Source organism: Protopterus annectens, chromosome 6.part0, assembly GCF_019279795.1.
Source record: "Protopterus annectens isolate FY-2018-M chromosome 6.part0, PAN1.0, whole genome shotgun sequence".
Classification (NCBI taxonomy): domain Eukaryota; kingdom Metazoa; phylum Chordata; order Ceratodontiformes; family Protopteridae; genus Protopterus; species Protopterus annectens.
The window spans coordinates 978332630-978350209 of NC_056737.1; the positions used below are offsets into that span (position 1 = coordinate 978332630).

General features: G+C 41.9%; 1 protein-coding gene across 1 annotated transcript in view; it reads left to right on the forward strand.

The window, feature by feature from the left end:
• DICER1 (dicer 1, ribonuclease III) overlaps window positions 1-17580 on the forward strand; it is a gene marked incomplete in the record, with an annotated part of 1877097 nt that overhangs the window by 644903 nt on the left and 1214614 nt on the right. The window contains 1 exon segment of the mRNA XM_044074618.1: window positions 14203-14335. Coding sequence (XP_043930553.1) covers window positions 14203-14335 — 133 coding nt within the window.

Sequence of the window (17580 nt, forward strand, 5' to 3'; positions counted from 1 at the left end):
AACTGTGAAAGATTTTCTACAGGTACAACCCCCACATTTCAGTAGAAATTGGCCTTCCAAAAATTGGTCCTTTCCAGCCACGGACAGACCCTAAAGAGGTAGATACAGGCGTCCGAGGGGCAGAGGACAATCCCAAGGATTGTTTAGAGGTAGACAATGGCAAGCTCCTACACAAAGAGGTGGTGAGGATAACTCGCAATCATTCAGAAAGCAAGCCCAATGACTTTCCCCTTTGCATGCCAAGCAAGACTCAAATGGCAGCCCCCTTAGGAGGAAAACTGGCATTATTTTCAAAAAATTGGCATATTGTCACAAAAGACAAATGGATCCTGGACATTATAAACAGAGGCTACAGATTCCATTTTCACACCCTTCCAAAAATGAGAGGCATGCCAAACTTGCCACACAATCAAAGGGCAGAGGCACAAAGGCAAATTACAGATTTCATAGACATGAAAGCTATTCAAGAGGTACCTACGCACGAACAAGGTCAAGGTTTTTATTCCAGACTATTCCTGGTACCAAGGAAGGGAAAAGATTGGAGACCTATTTTGGACCTATCCATCCTAAACACATTTCTACTCGTACCAAAATTCAAGATGCTCACTCTACAGCAGCTTCTTCCCATGCTGGGCAAGGAGTCTTGGCTGGTAACATTGGACCTCAAGGAGGCATACCTGCATGTCCCAATCAGACAAAATTGCAGAAGATACCTCAGATTTCTTGCAGGTTCAACCCATTATCAATTCTCTGCATTGCCCTTTGGCTTATCTACTGTGCCCAGAGAATTCACGAAATGCCTGGCATCAGTAATTGCCTACTGCAGACTTCAAGGGATACAAATATACCCCTATTTGGACGACTGCCTGATCCAAGCGGACAGCAAGCACATTCTTCTGAAACATCTGGCTTATGTAATAATGTTGTTGAACTCTCTGGGATACACAGTCAACAAAAAGAAATCAAGGCTAATACCCTCTCGAAGATAATTTTCCTGGGTGCCAACTTGGACACAAACACCCAGATGGCCTACCTCACGCCAGAGAAGCAGGGGCAACTAACTCAATACTTCAGAGCACTAGCAAATTGCACCAGGCTGACTGCAAGGAAAATCCTGCAGGCTCTGGGATTCATGGCATCTTGCATCTTACTAATCCCATGTGCAAAGCTGCATATGAGGAAACTTCAATGGTACCTGAAAAACCTATGGTCTCAACACAGCCACAGTTTGGGAACAATAATACCACTAATTCCATGTCTACAAAAGGAATTTCTGTGGTGGGCTCAAGCATGCCAAACAAACTCAGGTCTTCCATTCAGCAAGCCTCAAGCAAATCAAGTCATCACAACAGATGCCTTGGACTACACCTGGGGGGCGCACATGACAGATCGGTGCATTCAGGGCAAATGGTCCCAAAAAGAAAAGCACCTTCACATCAATCAAAAGGAAATGCTAGCAGTAATAAATGCTATTATAGCTTTCAAAGACCTTCTGCAACCAGATCAACTATTGATAAGAACGGACAACACCACAGTTATGTGGTACATAAACAAACAGGGAGGAACACATTCATACCCCCCTATGCAGACTGGCCATGTCACTTTGGAACATGGCCATGGACTTACAAATCGAACTGCAAGTACAGTACTTGCCAGGCAAGGAAAACACGCTGGCAGACAACCTAAGCAGAAATATGACAGATCCACACGAATGGAAGTTGTATCCAAAAGTTTTTGCAGAAATAATCCAAGCATGGGGAAGGCCAGACATAGATCTCTTTGCCTCCCACAAAAATCACCAATTGACAAAATTCTGCTCAAGGATTTTCCATCCAAAGGCCTGGAGAGTGGACGCTCTCTCTTTCAGTTGGACATCAATGACAGTTTATGCCTTCCCACCTCTTCCTTTGCTGCCCAAAGTTCTATTGAAAACCAGAGCAGACAGACCAAAGATGATTCTCATTGCTCCAGACTGGCCAAGACAACACTGGTACCCACTCCTGAGGAGCCTGACGCATTCCCCACCATGGACCCTTCCTCTAATGCCTCTTCTCCTGACTCAGCACAGCTTCAAAACTCTTCACAGCCAGCTAAAAACACTCAATCTAGCTTCATGGAAGATTCCTTAGCATCACAACAGACCCTACTCTCCAAGGAGGTGCAGGATGTCATTTTGGAGGCCAGAAGGCCGTCAACTAGAAAAGCTTACTCCGCAATATGGAAACGGTTTTGTGTCTGGAATGAGAAAAAGGGCCAGGATCCTGGAAAACTGAATTTATCTCAAATATTACAGTATCTAGCTGAGCTGCTAAGCAGTGGACTTTCATTCTCCTCCATCAAAATCCATGCCTCAGCCATTTCTGCAGAATACAACACTGATCCACCCTTATTCTCTCACCCTCTCTTAAGACAGTTCCTCAGAGGGGCTAAGAATCTAAGACCCCCAAGGAAACAACTAATACCTGCTTGGGATCTCAATTTCATTCTGGAAAAACTGACCTTGCCTCCCTTTGAGCCAGCTGCCTCATCAGATTTGCAATATTTGTCCTGGAAAACAGCTTTCCTTCTGGCTATTACCTCAGCTCGTAGAGTTTCAGAACTACAAGCTCTCATGGCTGTGCAGCCTTTCATCATCTTCCATCAGGACAGAGTTTCCTTACGAACCAACCCGTCCTTTATGCCAAAAGTGGTATCCAGGGAAGCTTTGAATCAGGCCATACACTTACCTACCTTTTATCCTAATCCTCAAAACAAAGGGGAGAGATTACTACATTCCTTGGACATCCACAGACAACTGCGTTATTATTTGGACAGAACAAAGCCTTTCAGAAATCAGAACAGCTCTTTGTGTCCTATGCTGTAGGAGCTCAAGGAAAGCCAATTTCCAAACAGACAATCTCAAAATGGATAGCCCACTGCATACGCTTTTGCTATTCTTTTCATGGCAAAACTGTACCTACAGGCATCAGATCTCACTCCACAAGGGCCACAGCTACCTCTGCAGCTTTCCTCAGAGGAGTTCCTACCAAAGATATTTTGGAAGCAGCCACTTGGAGTTCTGTGCATTCCTTCTCCAAGCACTACCACCTACCATTATACTCCAAAACTAGAGCAGGCTTTGCCACTGCAGTCTTGCAGGGCATCCTGGCTCCTCCTAGATGTCCTTCATGGATGCATCTGCAGTCATAACAAATGGGTTGTCCTGTCGTCAGGCAGCCCTTCGGTCAGCCGGATTCCAAAGTCCGGGTCCGGCTTCGGCTGATGTCGCACTTCACCCGACGTCATCTCTGCTGGTCTTCGGGTATAAAGGCATCAGCCGACGCCATTTTCTTCAGTCTTTCTTGCCGCGTGGCGCCCGAAGCAGAAGCTGTTCGCAAGTGCCGGTCGGTCAGATCCAGAGATTGCTACTACCGAATACTACTTCGAAGACTTCTAAAAGCTAAGTACCCCGTTGGGGACTCTTTCTTGCCTCAGCCGATGTCAGAAAAAGTCAATAACTGTTTAACTTGTGGGAAACAAATACCTCATAAAGATTTCCACTCTTACTGTTTGCCTTGCTTAGGCCCAGACCACGACGTAGCAGCCTGTTCGGCCTGTGCCTCCTTCAACCGACGAACGCTTAGGCGTCGGTCGGAGTTTGCTGAACAGTTTTTCAGCTCAGATTTTTCGTACATCATGCCGTCGGATCCTCCGACTACCCAAATTATTAAAAAACGCAAAGAAAAAGACCGACACTCGCGGTCCGCTGTTTCGGCCGAAACCACGGTTAAGCAAGCCGCGAGTGTCTCGGTTTCGGCCCAAACCGAGAAAACTGGTCAATCTTCAGCCGAATCCATGACTACTACTGAGGCTCCTGCTACCTTATCTGAATCAGCCTCCGAACTTTTGCCTACAACTGTGGTTCCTACTGAGCTATCAGACACCATCCCCTTGGATATCTCTACCCCAGCACGTGGTGCTGCTAGGCCTCCTGCAGCCATGTCTATTAAGGCTTTTGCCAGGGCTAAAGCAGCTAAAACAGCTAAAACAGTGCCTGTTAAACCACCCTCACTCAGGCCCACTTCTAGTTCTCAAATGCTTACTCTGGCAGAAGATTTAATATCCTTAATTAGGGATCCCAATCTCACCCAGACAGGGCCTCTCAGCCCCCAGAAAAGAGACCTAGAACAGAGCCCCCCGAGCCTGTGTCTTCTGATGATTCTGCGGATGACTCAGACATTACAGACCAGCCAGAGGCTCCTTTTTCCAATTATGAAGACTCAGATGCTGAAGATTCCATTCCAGCTGCCTCTCCACCAGAGGAATTCTCCTTTGGGGAAACCTTACATGCCATGAGAGAACAATTCCAATGGCAGGGACAAGATTTCTCAGATTCTAGAAAAAGGCTTAGGACCTTTCTGCACTTGCCACAACATAGGCCCTTAGCTATACCTCCAGTACTGCCTGTTGTGGATGATGCATTTAATGATGTTTGCACCGCTCCTGATACTTTACCTCCGGCCCCTGCCAAACCAGATAGATTCTACAGGGTGCCAGACACTCATCACCACCTATACAAGGCCCCACTTGCAGACCCCGAAACTATATCCCAGGGGCCTAAGGCAGTTGCCTCGACCACAGCAAAAAACCCTATTCCTTCTGAAAGGGAATCCAGGTCCTTAGAGAGATGGGGGAAAAAAGTATACACCTCTGCTACTCTCTCTGCTAGAGCTTTAAACTGTCAGTTTCACATGATCCAATACCAAGAGTTTATGCTTGATCAGTTAATTAAAAAGCTGTCCTGTGATGAATCTTTAGATAAGAAATATGTATTAGAAATGCTAAATAACACCCAGCAGGTCAGTAACCATTCTTTAAAATGTGGCTATGATGCACTGGAGGCTTCATTTAGATCAGCCATGACTGGCACAGTGATAAGAAGACATGCATGGTTGAAAGAACAGGTCTTGCCGGATCATGTTAAAGCTAAGCTATTGGATGCTCCTATGGATAAAGCCAATCTATTTGGGGAACCTGCCCAGCAGGTAATGAAGAAAATGGAAGAGAAGGCAAAATCTGTACAAACAGTTAAAGATTTCCTACAGGTTCATCCCCCAAGGTTTAGCAGGAACTGGCCTGCCAAAAATTGGTCCTTTCCTGACTCCACAAGGTCCCAAAGGGGCAGGAACAGACGCTCTAGGGGCAGAAATCAATCCAGAGGAGGTGCCTACAGAGGACGACAGTGGCAAGGTAATAACCGAGGCACAGAAGCAACCACTGCCACTGCAACTGGACAATCACAGTGACTTGACCCTGAATCCGCCTACCAAGGAGCAAATAGCAGCACCATTAGGTGGAAAGTTAGCCTTATTCTCGAAAAATTGGCACTATATTACAAAAGACAAGTGGATTTTGCAAACCATAAACCAAGGCTACCGGTTCCACTTCCACACTTTACCAGTAAAAAGAGGAATGCCAAACCTGCCCCCAAATCAAAAAATAGAAGCCCTGCACCAGACAGCAGAATTAATAAAGATGAGAGCTGTGGAAAGGGTACCAATAGCAGAACAGGGCAAAGGATTCTACTCCAGACTCTTCCTAGTACCAAGAAAAGAAAAAACCTGGAGACCTATTCTCGACCTGTCCATCTTAAACACATACATCATTGTCCCAAAATTCAAAATGCTGACCCTACAGCAACTTCTTCCCATGCTGGGCAAGGAGTGTTGGCTGGTAACTCTAGATCTCAAGGAGGCATACCTGCACGTCCCCATTCAACCAAATTGCAGAAGATACCTCAGATTTCTTGCAGGATCAGAGCACTTTCAATTCTCAGCATTGCCCTTTGGCTTATCTACTGCGCCCAGAGTATTCACAAAATGCCTGGCATCAGTAATCGCTCACTGCAGAGTACAGGGAATCCAAATTTATCCTTACCTGGACGACTGCCTGTTACAAGCAGACAACAAAAGCAAGCTGACAACAGATTTACAAAGGGTCATTTACTTGCTACAAGCCCTGGGATACACAGTCATTTCAAAAGTCAAGGCTGATTCCATCCCAAACAAGAACTTTCCTGGGCGCGGAACTGGACACAGTAAAACAGATGGCATTCCTAACTGCAGAAAAACAGAAAGAACTCCCTCTTTATTTCTTACAATTGGCAAAGCAGAACAAACTAACAGCAAGAAAAGTTCTGCAGGCCTTGGGCTTCATGGCATCATGCATAATCTTGGTCCCACATGCCAGACTGCATATGAGAAAGTTACAGTGGTACCTAAAGAATTTATGGTCTCAACACAGGCACAGCTTAGAAACAGAAATACCAATAATCCCTTGCTTAAAACAGGAGTTCCTATGGTGGGCACGGGCATGCCAGTCAAACCCAGGCTTACCCTTCCACAACTTCCGAGCAAACCAAACCATCACCACGGATGCCTCAGACCTAGGATGGGGGGCACACATGCTGGACAAATGCGTACAAGGAAAGTGGACTCAGGACCAGCTACACCTGCACATAAACCAAAAAGAAATGCTGGCAGTAAAACTGGCAATCCTAAAATTCAGACCATTCCTCAAAGAAGGCCATTTGATGATAAGGACAGACAACACCACTGTCATGTGGTACATCAACAAACAGGGAGGCACTCATTCTTACCCCCTATGCAGAATGACTTTGGACCTGTGGAATCTGGCTCTCAGCTACAACATCCAGTTGCAGGCAATATTTGTACCGGGAAAAGAGAACACCCTAGCAGACATCTTAAGCAGAACCACCTCGGGTGCTCACGAATGGATGCTACACCCGGACATCTTCAAGGCCATCACAAAGAAGTGGGGAATACCACAAATAGATCTATTCGCTTCCCCACAAAATCACCAACTCAAAAAATTCTGCACAAGGACATTCCACCCACTTGCATGGAAGGTGGACTCTCTGTCCTTCAGCTGGAAAGGCCTGACAGCATATGCATTCCCACCTCTACCCTTGATACACAAGGTACTTCTCAAAATCAAAGAGGAACGTCCAAGGATAATTCTGATAGCTCCGAACTGGCCAAGACAACACTGGTACCCATTGCTGAGGAGCATGTCTCGGGAGAAAATGTGGCCAATACCCCTGATGCCTCTGATGTTAACTCAGAACAACTACATCATCATACATCCAAACCTAAAAACCTTGCAACTGACTGCCTGGAACATCACATAAAATTAACTAACCCAGACCTTTCACAAAGGGTTAAAGACATTATCCTTGAAGCCCGCAGACCTTCAACAAGAAGGAACTATGCAGGAAAATGGAAAAGGTTCGTCATCTGGAGTACTGAAAGAGGAAAAGATGTGTCGAACATAGATATTGCTAACATTCTGGAGTACTTGGCAGAGCTTCTACATACTGGCCTGTCCTATTCCTCCATCAAGATACATGCATCAGCTATTTCAGCAGAATACAGCTTTGATCCTCCTGTCTTTTCACATCCTCTACTCAGGCAGTTTCTCAGAGGGATCAAGAATGTAAAACCTCCTAGGAAACCACCATTACCAGCATGGGACTTGAACTTTGTGCTAGAAAAGTTGACACTCCCGTTTGAACCAGCAGCAACAGCAGATCTACAGCACCTGTCATGGAAAACTGCTTTCTTACTGGCTATTACTTCAGCAAGGAGGGTTTCGAACTACAGGCCCTAATGGCAGTACAACCCTTCCTAATCTTCCACCAAGATAGGGTGTCCATGAGAACTAATCCTACATTTATGCCTAAGGTGGTATCCAGAGTGTCCTTAAACCAGGCAATCCACCTACCTACCTTCTTTCCCAATCCACAAAACAAAGGTGAAAGAATAATGCATACCTTGGATGTACACAGACAATTACGCTACTACCTGGACAGAACCAAGGGTAACAGAAAAACTGACCAGCTCTTTGTAGCCTATGCAACAGGAAGGGAAGGAAAAGCAATTTCCAAACAAACTATCTCCAAATGGATAGGAAATTGCATAAGATTCTGTTACTCCTACCATGGAAAACCAATTCCACAGGACATAAGACCTCATTCTACAAGGGCTACAGCCACTACCACAGCTTTCTTAAGAGGAGTGGCAACCAAGGACATTATTGAGGCGGCTACTTGGACCTCCGTGCATACATTTGCCAAGCATTATAATTTACCTCTATATTCTAGATCCCGAGCAGGGTTTGCCACTGCTGTACTGCAAGGGATCCTGACTACTCCATAATTATTATTCCTCCTCCCCTAGTTTGGCTATGGTATTCTACCCATTTGTTATGACTGCAGATGCATCCATGAAGGACATAGTACAGTTTTGTACCTACCATAAATGTAGATGTCCGAACTGGATAGCATCTGCAGTCAGGATTACCCTCCTTCCTTCCCCTCTGTGGTACTCCTAGGGTAATTACCCTCCTAATAGCTAGCTGGGGGGGGGGGTCTCTTATGGAGTATTTGTTTGTATATATGTACATACATGTTTATTTGTTGTGTTTGCCTTCTATTATTTTGGAAACATTGGCATTTATCCAAAATTTAGCTTTCCAAGAGGGCAATTGGCATCTGGGGCAAGAAACACTGAAGAAAATGGCGTCGGCTGATGCCTTTATACCCGAAGACCAGCAGAGATGACGTCGGGTGAAGTGCGACATCAGCCGAAGCCAAGACCAGCAGAGATGACGTTGGGTGAAGTGCGACATCAGCCGAAGCCGGACCTGGACTTTGGAATCCGGCCGACCGAAGGGCTGCCTGACGACAGGACAACCCATTTGTTATGACTGCAGATGCTATCCAGTTCGGACATCTACATTTATGGTAGGTACAAAACTGTACTTTCCACCTAGTGCCTACCACCCCTTTCTTAGCTTTGGGATTCTACCCATCTGTTATGACTGCAGCTGTATGCACGATGAACATAGTACAGTTTTGTACCTACCATAAATGTAGATGTTCGAGTGCTAATACAGCTGCAGTCCAGGTTTCCCTCCCTCCTTCCCTTCTTGGGACAGGCCTATTGGCTAACACCTCCTCATACAACCTGATTGGGGTATTTAATTATGGTGTATTTGCTTGCAACTACTGTATTTTGATTATATTGCATTGCTTTATTACACAAATTTATGTATTGCCTTCCTTCTGGGGGCACCTGACATCTGGGGCAAGAAAAACTGAAGAAAATGGCTTTGGCTGGTTCCTTTATACCCCTGTCGCACTGACGTCAGGGAAGAGGCGACGACAACCAACGCCGGACCTAGACTTTGGAATTCGGCTGACCGAGGACCCGCCTGACAGCAGAAGAACTCATCTGTTATGACTGCAGCTGTATTAGCACTCGAACATCTACATTTATGGCAGGTACAAAACTGTACTTTCTTGAATGTGCAGAGTTTGACTAAGTATCTTGAACTAGAAATACCCCCCCTGTGGCCTGAGAGTATACAAAGATCCAGCAACACCTTTTAATTTGGATGATTATGCAGACACTATCTTCCATAAGCGCTGGATTCAGGCAGCCCATAAATGTACAACCGAATATGTTGCTATACTTGTCAAGTGTGACAGGTTGAAACAAACTAATTTACAAAAAGACATTAATGTTGTGTGTAGTAATATCTTGTCTAAAATAGGTCCAGAATTTCTTGATATCCTGAAAGATATTAATAGTAAATTGAATGGTCATGAACAGGATATTATGAACAGAAAAAAGAATAATTAGAGACACCAGAGATTATGAAAATGGTTTGGTCTTTAGATCGAATGCCAGTAGGAAGAATACTAAACGTCATGTGTCTTTTAAGGAAGGGAAGAGGGTGGAAGAGCGGCGTTCATTCAGTTTAAGACCATCTTTTGAAACAATTTCATCGGGCACGGATGATAACTGTGCATATAATGGGGAATGTCCGCCCTTACCACCAGCACAAAACATTGAACATCATCAAACATTTCAGAACCAAGGGGGGAACAAACGTTCAATCGGGGCAAGAAACGGCAGCGAGAAGGACAGTTTAACCAACAGTATCAGCAACACCCCCAACAACAATATCAGCAGTGGCAATATAAGAACAAAAGGGGTAGATGGTAAAGTGGACTCCTATGTAGTAAATTTGTCTGGCTGTAGTTTAAATATGTATGAACAGGCCGTATTAGAATGCGGCCTGAAATTTATTCCTACAGTATTACTGAGGCTTCATGATTTAAAATGTGATGTGTTCAAGTTTATTAGGAAAGTACAATTGAAGCACATGTTTAGATATAATTTGGAGGTTGTACCACGGCTTTCTGATGTAAATGAAAATGTTTCTTTTATGTACAATGATGGTGATGAAGAAGTCTCTTGTTAGTGATGATAGTTTTTTCTCGTGTATGATGATGATGTTGTGTCTTTCGGCTTTTCCCGGTTAGGGATCGCCACAACAGAACTCCGGTCTGCTAATGATTGGCAGTAGATTTTTACTTGCCGAGTTGCCGGCCCTGACGCATAACCTTTAACGAAGGTACACCCATTCACGCGTGTCTCCACACAGAAGACGCTCTAGCTGAGAATCTAACAGGACGTCTTACTGTAAGGCGACAACACTACCGCAGCACCACCACTGCAACAAGTAGTATAGAAACAAAAAGTAAATTTATACCCGTGTTTAATTGTGTGGAAATTATGACGTTTCAAAATATGTTAAATGATTCTGTTGAACAAGAATTTGCTGAATTTAAAAAAAATCATGAATATTAATTATAATTTGACTACAAATGAGTGGCTAGCACTGCAAGCATTGGGAAGAAATGCAGATTTGATATTCAGTCCTGCAGATAAAGGTAACAAATTAGTTCTGTTACACATGTCTCAATATTTAGAAATGTGCTATAATCATTTGAATGATGTGACAGTGTATGAAAAGGTTCATGGGGATATGTATAAACTGGCTATTTCTGAGTATGAACAATTGTTGACTGAAGAAGATGTTAAAAAGTTTTGTCATTATAATGTTAGTATGGCATATTTTTATTGTGTTCCAAAAATTCATAAAAGTGTTAATCCACCAGGGTGCCCTATTGTTTTTGGATGTAATTATTTCTTGCATAACATAGGATGTCTTTTACATAAATTAATTTTTCATAAGGTATTACTGTTACCAGCTTATGTGAAGGATGTATCTAATTTTTTTTTTTTTTTGCATAAAATACAGAATATAGGCTGGAATGATCAGATGTATTGGATTACTCTTGATGTAAAGAGATTGTATACAAGTATTTGTCATGAATTTGGCCTAGAAGCAGTGAGATTTTTCTTAGGGCAAGGTCCAGCAACTGAATCTGTAGTGGAAATGTTATATTCTTGTCTTACAAAAACTATTTTGAATTTAGAGGAGAGTTGTTCTGACAAAAACAGGGTACAGCAGCGGGGGCAGCATTTGCCCCCTCATATGCCAACTTAAGCATGGGTTTATTTGAACATGAATGTATTTATAGAACTTAATTTTTCCACCAGTATGTTAAAAATTATAGCAGGTTTATAGATGATTTGATTTTTTTGTGTGAAGGAGGGGAAACAAAAATTGACGAGTTTATATCAGAGTTGCAAAGTAAGCAATTTAATCTTAAATTTGAAGGTATACAAATTGGAAAAAAGTATTTTTGGATGTAGAGGTAGATGTATCTAAGGGATATCTACATACTAAGATACATAGAAAAGTTGAAGATCAAGTTAAGTACCTTAAGGCTACTAGTTGCCATCCCCCCATACTGTAGAAGTGGTTCCCATTGGAGAATTTACTAGGTTGCAGAGAATATGTAATCATACAGAATTAAAACAGGCGATTCATAGAATGTATAATATGTTCTACTCTAGAGGGTATAGCCAGCAAATAATAGATAAGGCTTATTATAAAATTAATCAGATTAATACACAAGAATGTAAAAGAGATATATAATAATTTATGATAGTGATATAAGAAAAAATAATTTAGAGATTTATTTCATCACATTATGTAGTGTCTTTAGTGATAAGGTGATTGCTATGGTGAAACATTATTGGATTTTTTTTTAAAAAATCCAAGGAGCCAAGAGATTGGTTACCAGATAATTTAAAATTATCCTATAAAGTAGGGAGAAATATTTCTTAGTTAAGGGTAGGTTGGTTAAACCAGAGCTTAAACTTTATCATATACCAAAAACAGTTGGTACTGAAATCTGTGGTAAATGTAAAGCATATAAACATATAGTTGCAGGGTTTGATAATATAAATAGTAGAAAATTTTATAGTAAAGCAAATTTTAGATGTGATAAGAGGGCATTATATATGCACTTAAATGCCCCTGCATTCAGTTTTATACTGGGGAAACGAAAAGGTCTTTTAAAGTTAGACTGCTTGAACATATTAGAGACTTTGAAAATGACTAGTTCAGTAGGAGAGCATTTTTATTATGAACATCAGAGTCGCATGGGTTAGTAGGTACAATATTAGAGAAAGGTGTAGATAACTATCTGTATAAAAACATTAAAAATGTTTTACTATATAAAAAAGCAGTTTATATTTTAAAAATTGATACTTTGGTACCACAAGGAATGAATGTATATTTTAATTGGAGAGTTTTACTTCCTATTATTTTGTAAGTAAATAATAGGATTATTGGATAATTGATTTAATGAATGTATTATAAATATGGATTGTGAACTTTGTTCAGTATTCTCCTGTGAAGGCATCAGCAGAGACGTCAGAGGAATAAATGCTGTTTTGCTTCATTTTTTTGGGTCACCAGTTTGTGGTTTTTACTGCAGCTGTTTTCAGTTCATAGTTTGTGGTTTAAATGAAACTAGGAAAACCTGTTACCAACATTAGTCTAGCTAGATGGCTTACAGATTGCATTTCTTATATATATATATATATATATATATATATATATATATATAGATATACATATACACCAAATTGGGCTTTACCATATCAAAACCTTTAAGAGCTCACTCCACTAGAGCACGGCTGCATCCTCAGTCGTCCGGTCTGTAGCCTTCATGGACATTTGTGCAGCAGTAACCTGGGCTACTCCCCATACTTTTGTTACTCGTTACATATTGGATCTGGTCTCCGGAGGTAGAGCATCATTTGACTCAGTGGTGCTCAGGAATATCCTTCCTCGAGTCCACCTGGGGAATTGGGTAGCCGGGGACTCTGTCCCATAAGTTGAGGATAGAATGAAAATTGACAGCATCATATGTACTTACTTATCAGTAACATTCCATCAGTGTTGCCCGTTTTCATTCTTCCTCAACTCCCCTCCCATCAGCCCCCTTCTTTGCAAAGTTCTGGAAGAGCGAGCGTTTTTGCGTGTGCCACTCCGTTGATATACAGCTCCAGATAGTGTCCTCGCTCTGTAACTGAATTGTGTATTTTTGCTTTTCTTGGCAAACAAGATCTGAGGTAATCGGAGTTGGTGCATTATGGGTAAGGGAGTAGTTAGAGTTTTCTGGTTGCCACAAGCTTTGGCAACGGCCGAGTCATATCAAGGGATTGGATACCAGCCATAAGTTGAGGAAGAATGAAAACGGACAACACAGATGGAACATTATGGTAAGTACATATTTTTTTTAGTGTTCTTTTATTATATCCTTTGTTTTATAATGCAATTTAATGTCTGAGAGTTGCATTGCTTGCTATAGTACACAGTTTGAATCCTTCATTTTCTGATTATCATTTAACCAGAAGTGCTCTAAGGCAGTTTGGAAACTGGCCTAAGTTCCACAGTATTCTCTCGGACTACATGCCTATTGCTGGTAAATCACTACAGAAGACGTACCATTTTGCTTCAGTGTTTCCATGCACAAGGAAATCCCAACATCTATAGATGCTTGCATTTGTTTCTTTTTGACTAGAGAGAGAAAAAGCTCCCTTTCATATAGTAGTGCTGTAGCTTCTGTTTCCCAGTGGTCTGCAAGCAGCTTTTTGTAAAGACAGAAATGTGAAAACTGTATTGGGCCATGTCAAGGTCAAGTACAGATTTCATGTTAGTTAAGGTTGCTGCAGATTTATTTATTTTATAACATGTGAGAAACTCAGTGCTGTCATGAGTTTTTTTCAGCATGCAGAGCATTACAGAGTAAAATATTTCAGTTTATATTAAGTGATCTGCCCCCCCCCCCTCTCCATTTTTAATTTGTTGTTAAGTCTGATTTTTGTGAAACAGCTGAGGAGTAACTAAATGCATTTGTCTTTCATGCAGATACTGTGCCAGACTGCCAAGTGATCCATTTACCCACCTGGCTCCTAAATGTAAAACTCAGGAACTTGCTAATGGGTCATTTCAATCCACACTCTTCCTCCCCATCAATTCCCCACTTCGAGCCCCAGTTGTTGTAAGTAAACAGCTTTAATCTGTGTTTTTTCTCTGTTATACCTTTTGAAAGCCTGAAATGCTGTTCAATATTTTACTTGCTGTTTCAGTTTTTCTTCATTTAGTTTTATTTGTGAAATACTTTTGCTTGGTGATTCGTGTTTCAGGCCAGTAAGGAGCTGAAAATCATCACACAAATCTGTCCATCTCCCACACTCTGAGAGCTGTGCATATGCTAACCTTGTGCTGTGCACTGTTTTATTTTACTCTATTTTTTTTTTAATTTTTTTTAACAATTGGAGTATGCAGAGCTTTTCCTGTGTGAAATGACTTATCTCACTCATGTTTTGCCAATTGCATAGTTGTCTTTACTAAATGTTACTCTCTGATGCAGTCCTGCGTAGTAAATATATATATATATTTTTAAAGATGCTGCTCATAAGGCCATATTGTTGGGTAACAAGCTGGCATCATTGCAGACCAGCATGTAATTCTGATTGTAACACTTTCAGTTTTGTCCACAGCCATATAGTCATATCTTTAGTGCAGTCCTTGCACAGACATGTAGGTGTGGTCATGGCATAATTTTCCCTACAGCTTGTGACTGATTGTTGGATCATTATACATATTTAAAGAATATATGTATACCTACATATTTGTTCCTGAATTTCCTTATTACCTGAACCCCACCTCACACACACTTCTCCTTGGCCCTTAGCTGTGTTTCTTCTCCCATCTTCACATTTTGTGGGGGAAATTAATCTAGTCTTTCTAGAGGATTAAGCTTCTGTTATTGGGACACTGTGAAGTGAGAAAAACTGGCATCTAGAGGCACTTTTTTATACATTCTGATGTCCTTCTGTATCACTGTTGCAGTATTTTTCACATTGGGGATCTTCTGTCAAGCACAGCCCGGTGTCCTGCCACTGTACCAAAGCCTTTAGGTCTCTTATTCGTCTCATATCACACACATGCTCCCCATGGGTCTATATTCGAATGACGAAACCTCACTTACACGAATCCCGAAGGCCAACACATAAACAGCGAACCACATGAACACCGAATGTCCTTTAGCGCGAAATTCAAAATACCGAATCGCCATAGTTGTTCACACCATGTTTAGTGAGGTAAAACATCAGTATGAGATTCCCTTATCCGGTATAGCTCCTTAACGTAAATGTGCAATAGTTTTTGACCTTAGGGTTAGAGTGCAGGTTAAGCTAAGTGTATGTATAGTAACACATTCATATTTATTTTGTTTGGGTAGGCAGTATGTAGCGGGCGGTGGAGTTGGCCAACTATGGCAATTCGATATTTTGAATTTCACGCTTAAGGACGTTCGGTGTTCTTGCGGTTCGCTGTGTATGTGACGGCCTTTTGGGATTTGCGTAAGTGAGGTTTCGGCATTCTAATATAGACCCACTCCCCGTACAGGACATAGGGTATAAAGGTGACGTATGGATACATTTACATAGAACTTTTTTGATGTCAGTCTAAACGCCATCATTGCTTATCTTTCTGAAAGCCCCATTGCTGTGCCGAATACCTAGCCATGGGCTTTCCTTTTTTTTCTTTGGTCTTGTTCTTTTTTGGTTACTTAAAGCTTATGTCACCCAAGAAAGGAAAATGTCACTGTGGGAGGCAGATTTCCCATAAAAATAATCATGAACACTGTCTTTTTTTTTTTTTTTTTTTTTTTTGTCTGGGTGATTCCCACAACAATACTTCTGTAGCATTTGCAAAGCATTTGTGCCTAAGACTCTTAGAAGTCAGTTGTCTTCCCTGAGCATCTGTCTTGAGATCCAGAGGCTTAAACTCCTAGCCCAAGGACGCATGGTGGAATCTTTTAACCACAAAGTCCTGTTAAGCAGGGAGGTGGCTAAGAAACCTTGTTATGCTTCTTTAGCTGTCCAGATGCCACTGTGTGTCTGTGTAGAAGTGGGTGAAAGCTCTGTAGGCTATTCCTCTGGTGCTACCCCATTGGAGGCTGTTATGGTTCATTCCTTTTGCATGTCCTCTGAGGCTTTGCAGACTTACAATGGATATAAAAAGTTTACACACCCCTGTTAAAATGCCAGGTTTTTTATGATATAAAAAATGAGACCACAATAAATCATTTCCAAACTTTTCCCACCTTTAATGTGACCTGTACAATACATTTGAAAAACAAATCTGTTAGGGGAAAAATATAAAAAAAATAAAAAAACGTGCAGTACGTTGGTTGCATGAGTCTGCACAAACTAATACTTTGTTGTATGTGTGCACACCCTTAAACTAATACTTTGTTGAAGCACCTTTTGATTTAGTTACAGCATTCAGTCTTCTTGGGTAGGAGTCTGTCAGCATGGCACATCTTGACTTGGCAATATTTGCCTACTCATCCTTGCAGAATAGCTCCAAATCTGTCAGATTGCGAGGGCATCTCGTGTGCACAGCCCTCCTCAGGTCATCCCACAGATTTTCTATTGGATTTAGGTTGGGGCTCCTGCTGAGCCATTCCAAAACTTTAATTTTCTTCTGGTGAAGCCATTCTTCTATTGAGCTGGATGTATGTTTGGGGTCATTAATGTTTTAAAATGTGAAATTCCTCTCCATCTTCAACATTCTAGCAGACACCTGAAGGTTTTGGGCCGAAAGTGACTGGTATTTGGAACTGTTCATAACTCCCTCCACCTTGACTAAAGCCCCAGTTCCAGCTGAAGAAAAGCAACCCCAAAGCATGATACTGCCACCACCATGCTTCACCGTGGGGATGGTGTTCTTTTGGCGATGTGAAGTGTTGTTTTTTGCATCAAACGTACCTTTTGGAATTGTAGCCAAAAAGTTCAACCTTGGTCTCATCAGACCAGAACACATTTTCCACATGCTTTTGGGAGACTTGATGTATTGTTTTGCAAATTTTAGCCCAGCCTGGATGTTTTTCTGTGTAAGAAAAGGCTTTCTTCTTGCATCCCTACCCCGTAGTCAGGACATATGGAGATTACAGGAGACTATTGTCGCATGTAGTACACAACCAGTACTTGCCAGAAATTCCTGCAGCTCCTTCAGTGTTGCTGTAGGTCTCTTGGCAGCCTCCCTGACCTGTTTTCATCTTGTCTTTTCATCAAGTTTGGAGGGACGTCCAGCTCTTTGCAACATCACTGTTGTCCCATATTTTCTCCACTTTTTGATGAGTCTTCACTGTGTTCCATGGTGTATATCCAATGCTGTTGAAATTTTTTGTACCCTTCTCCTGACTGATACCTTTCAACAGTAAGATCCCATAGA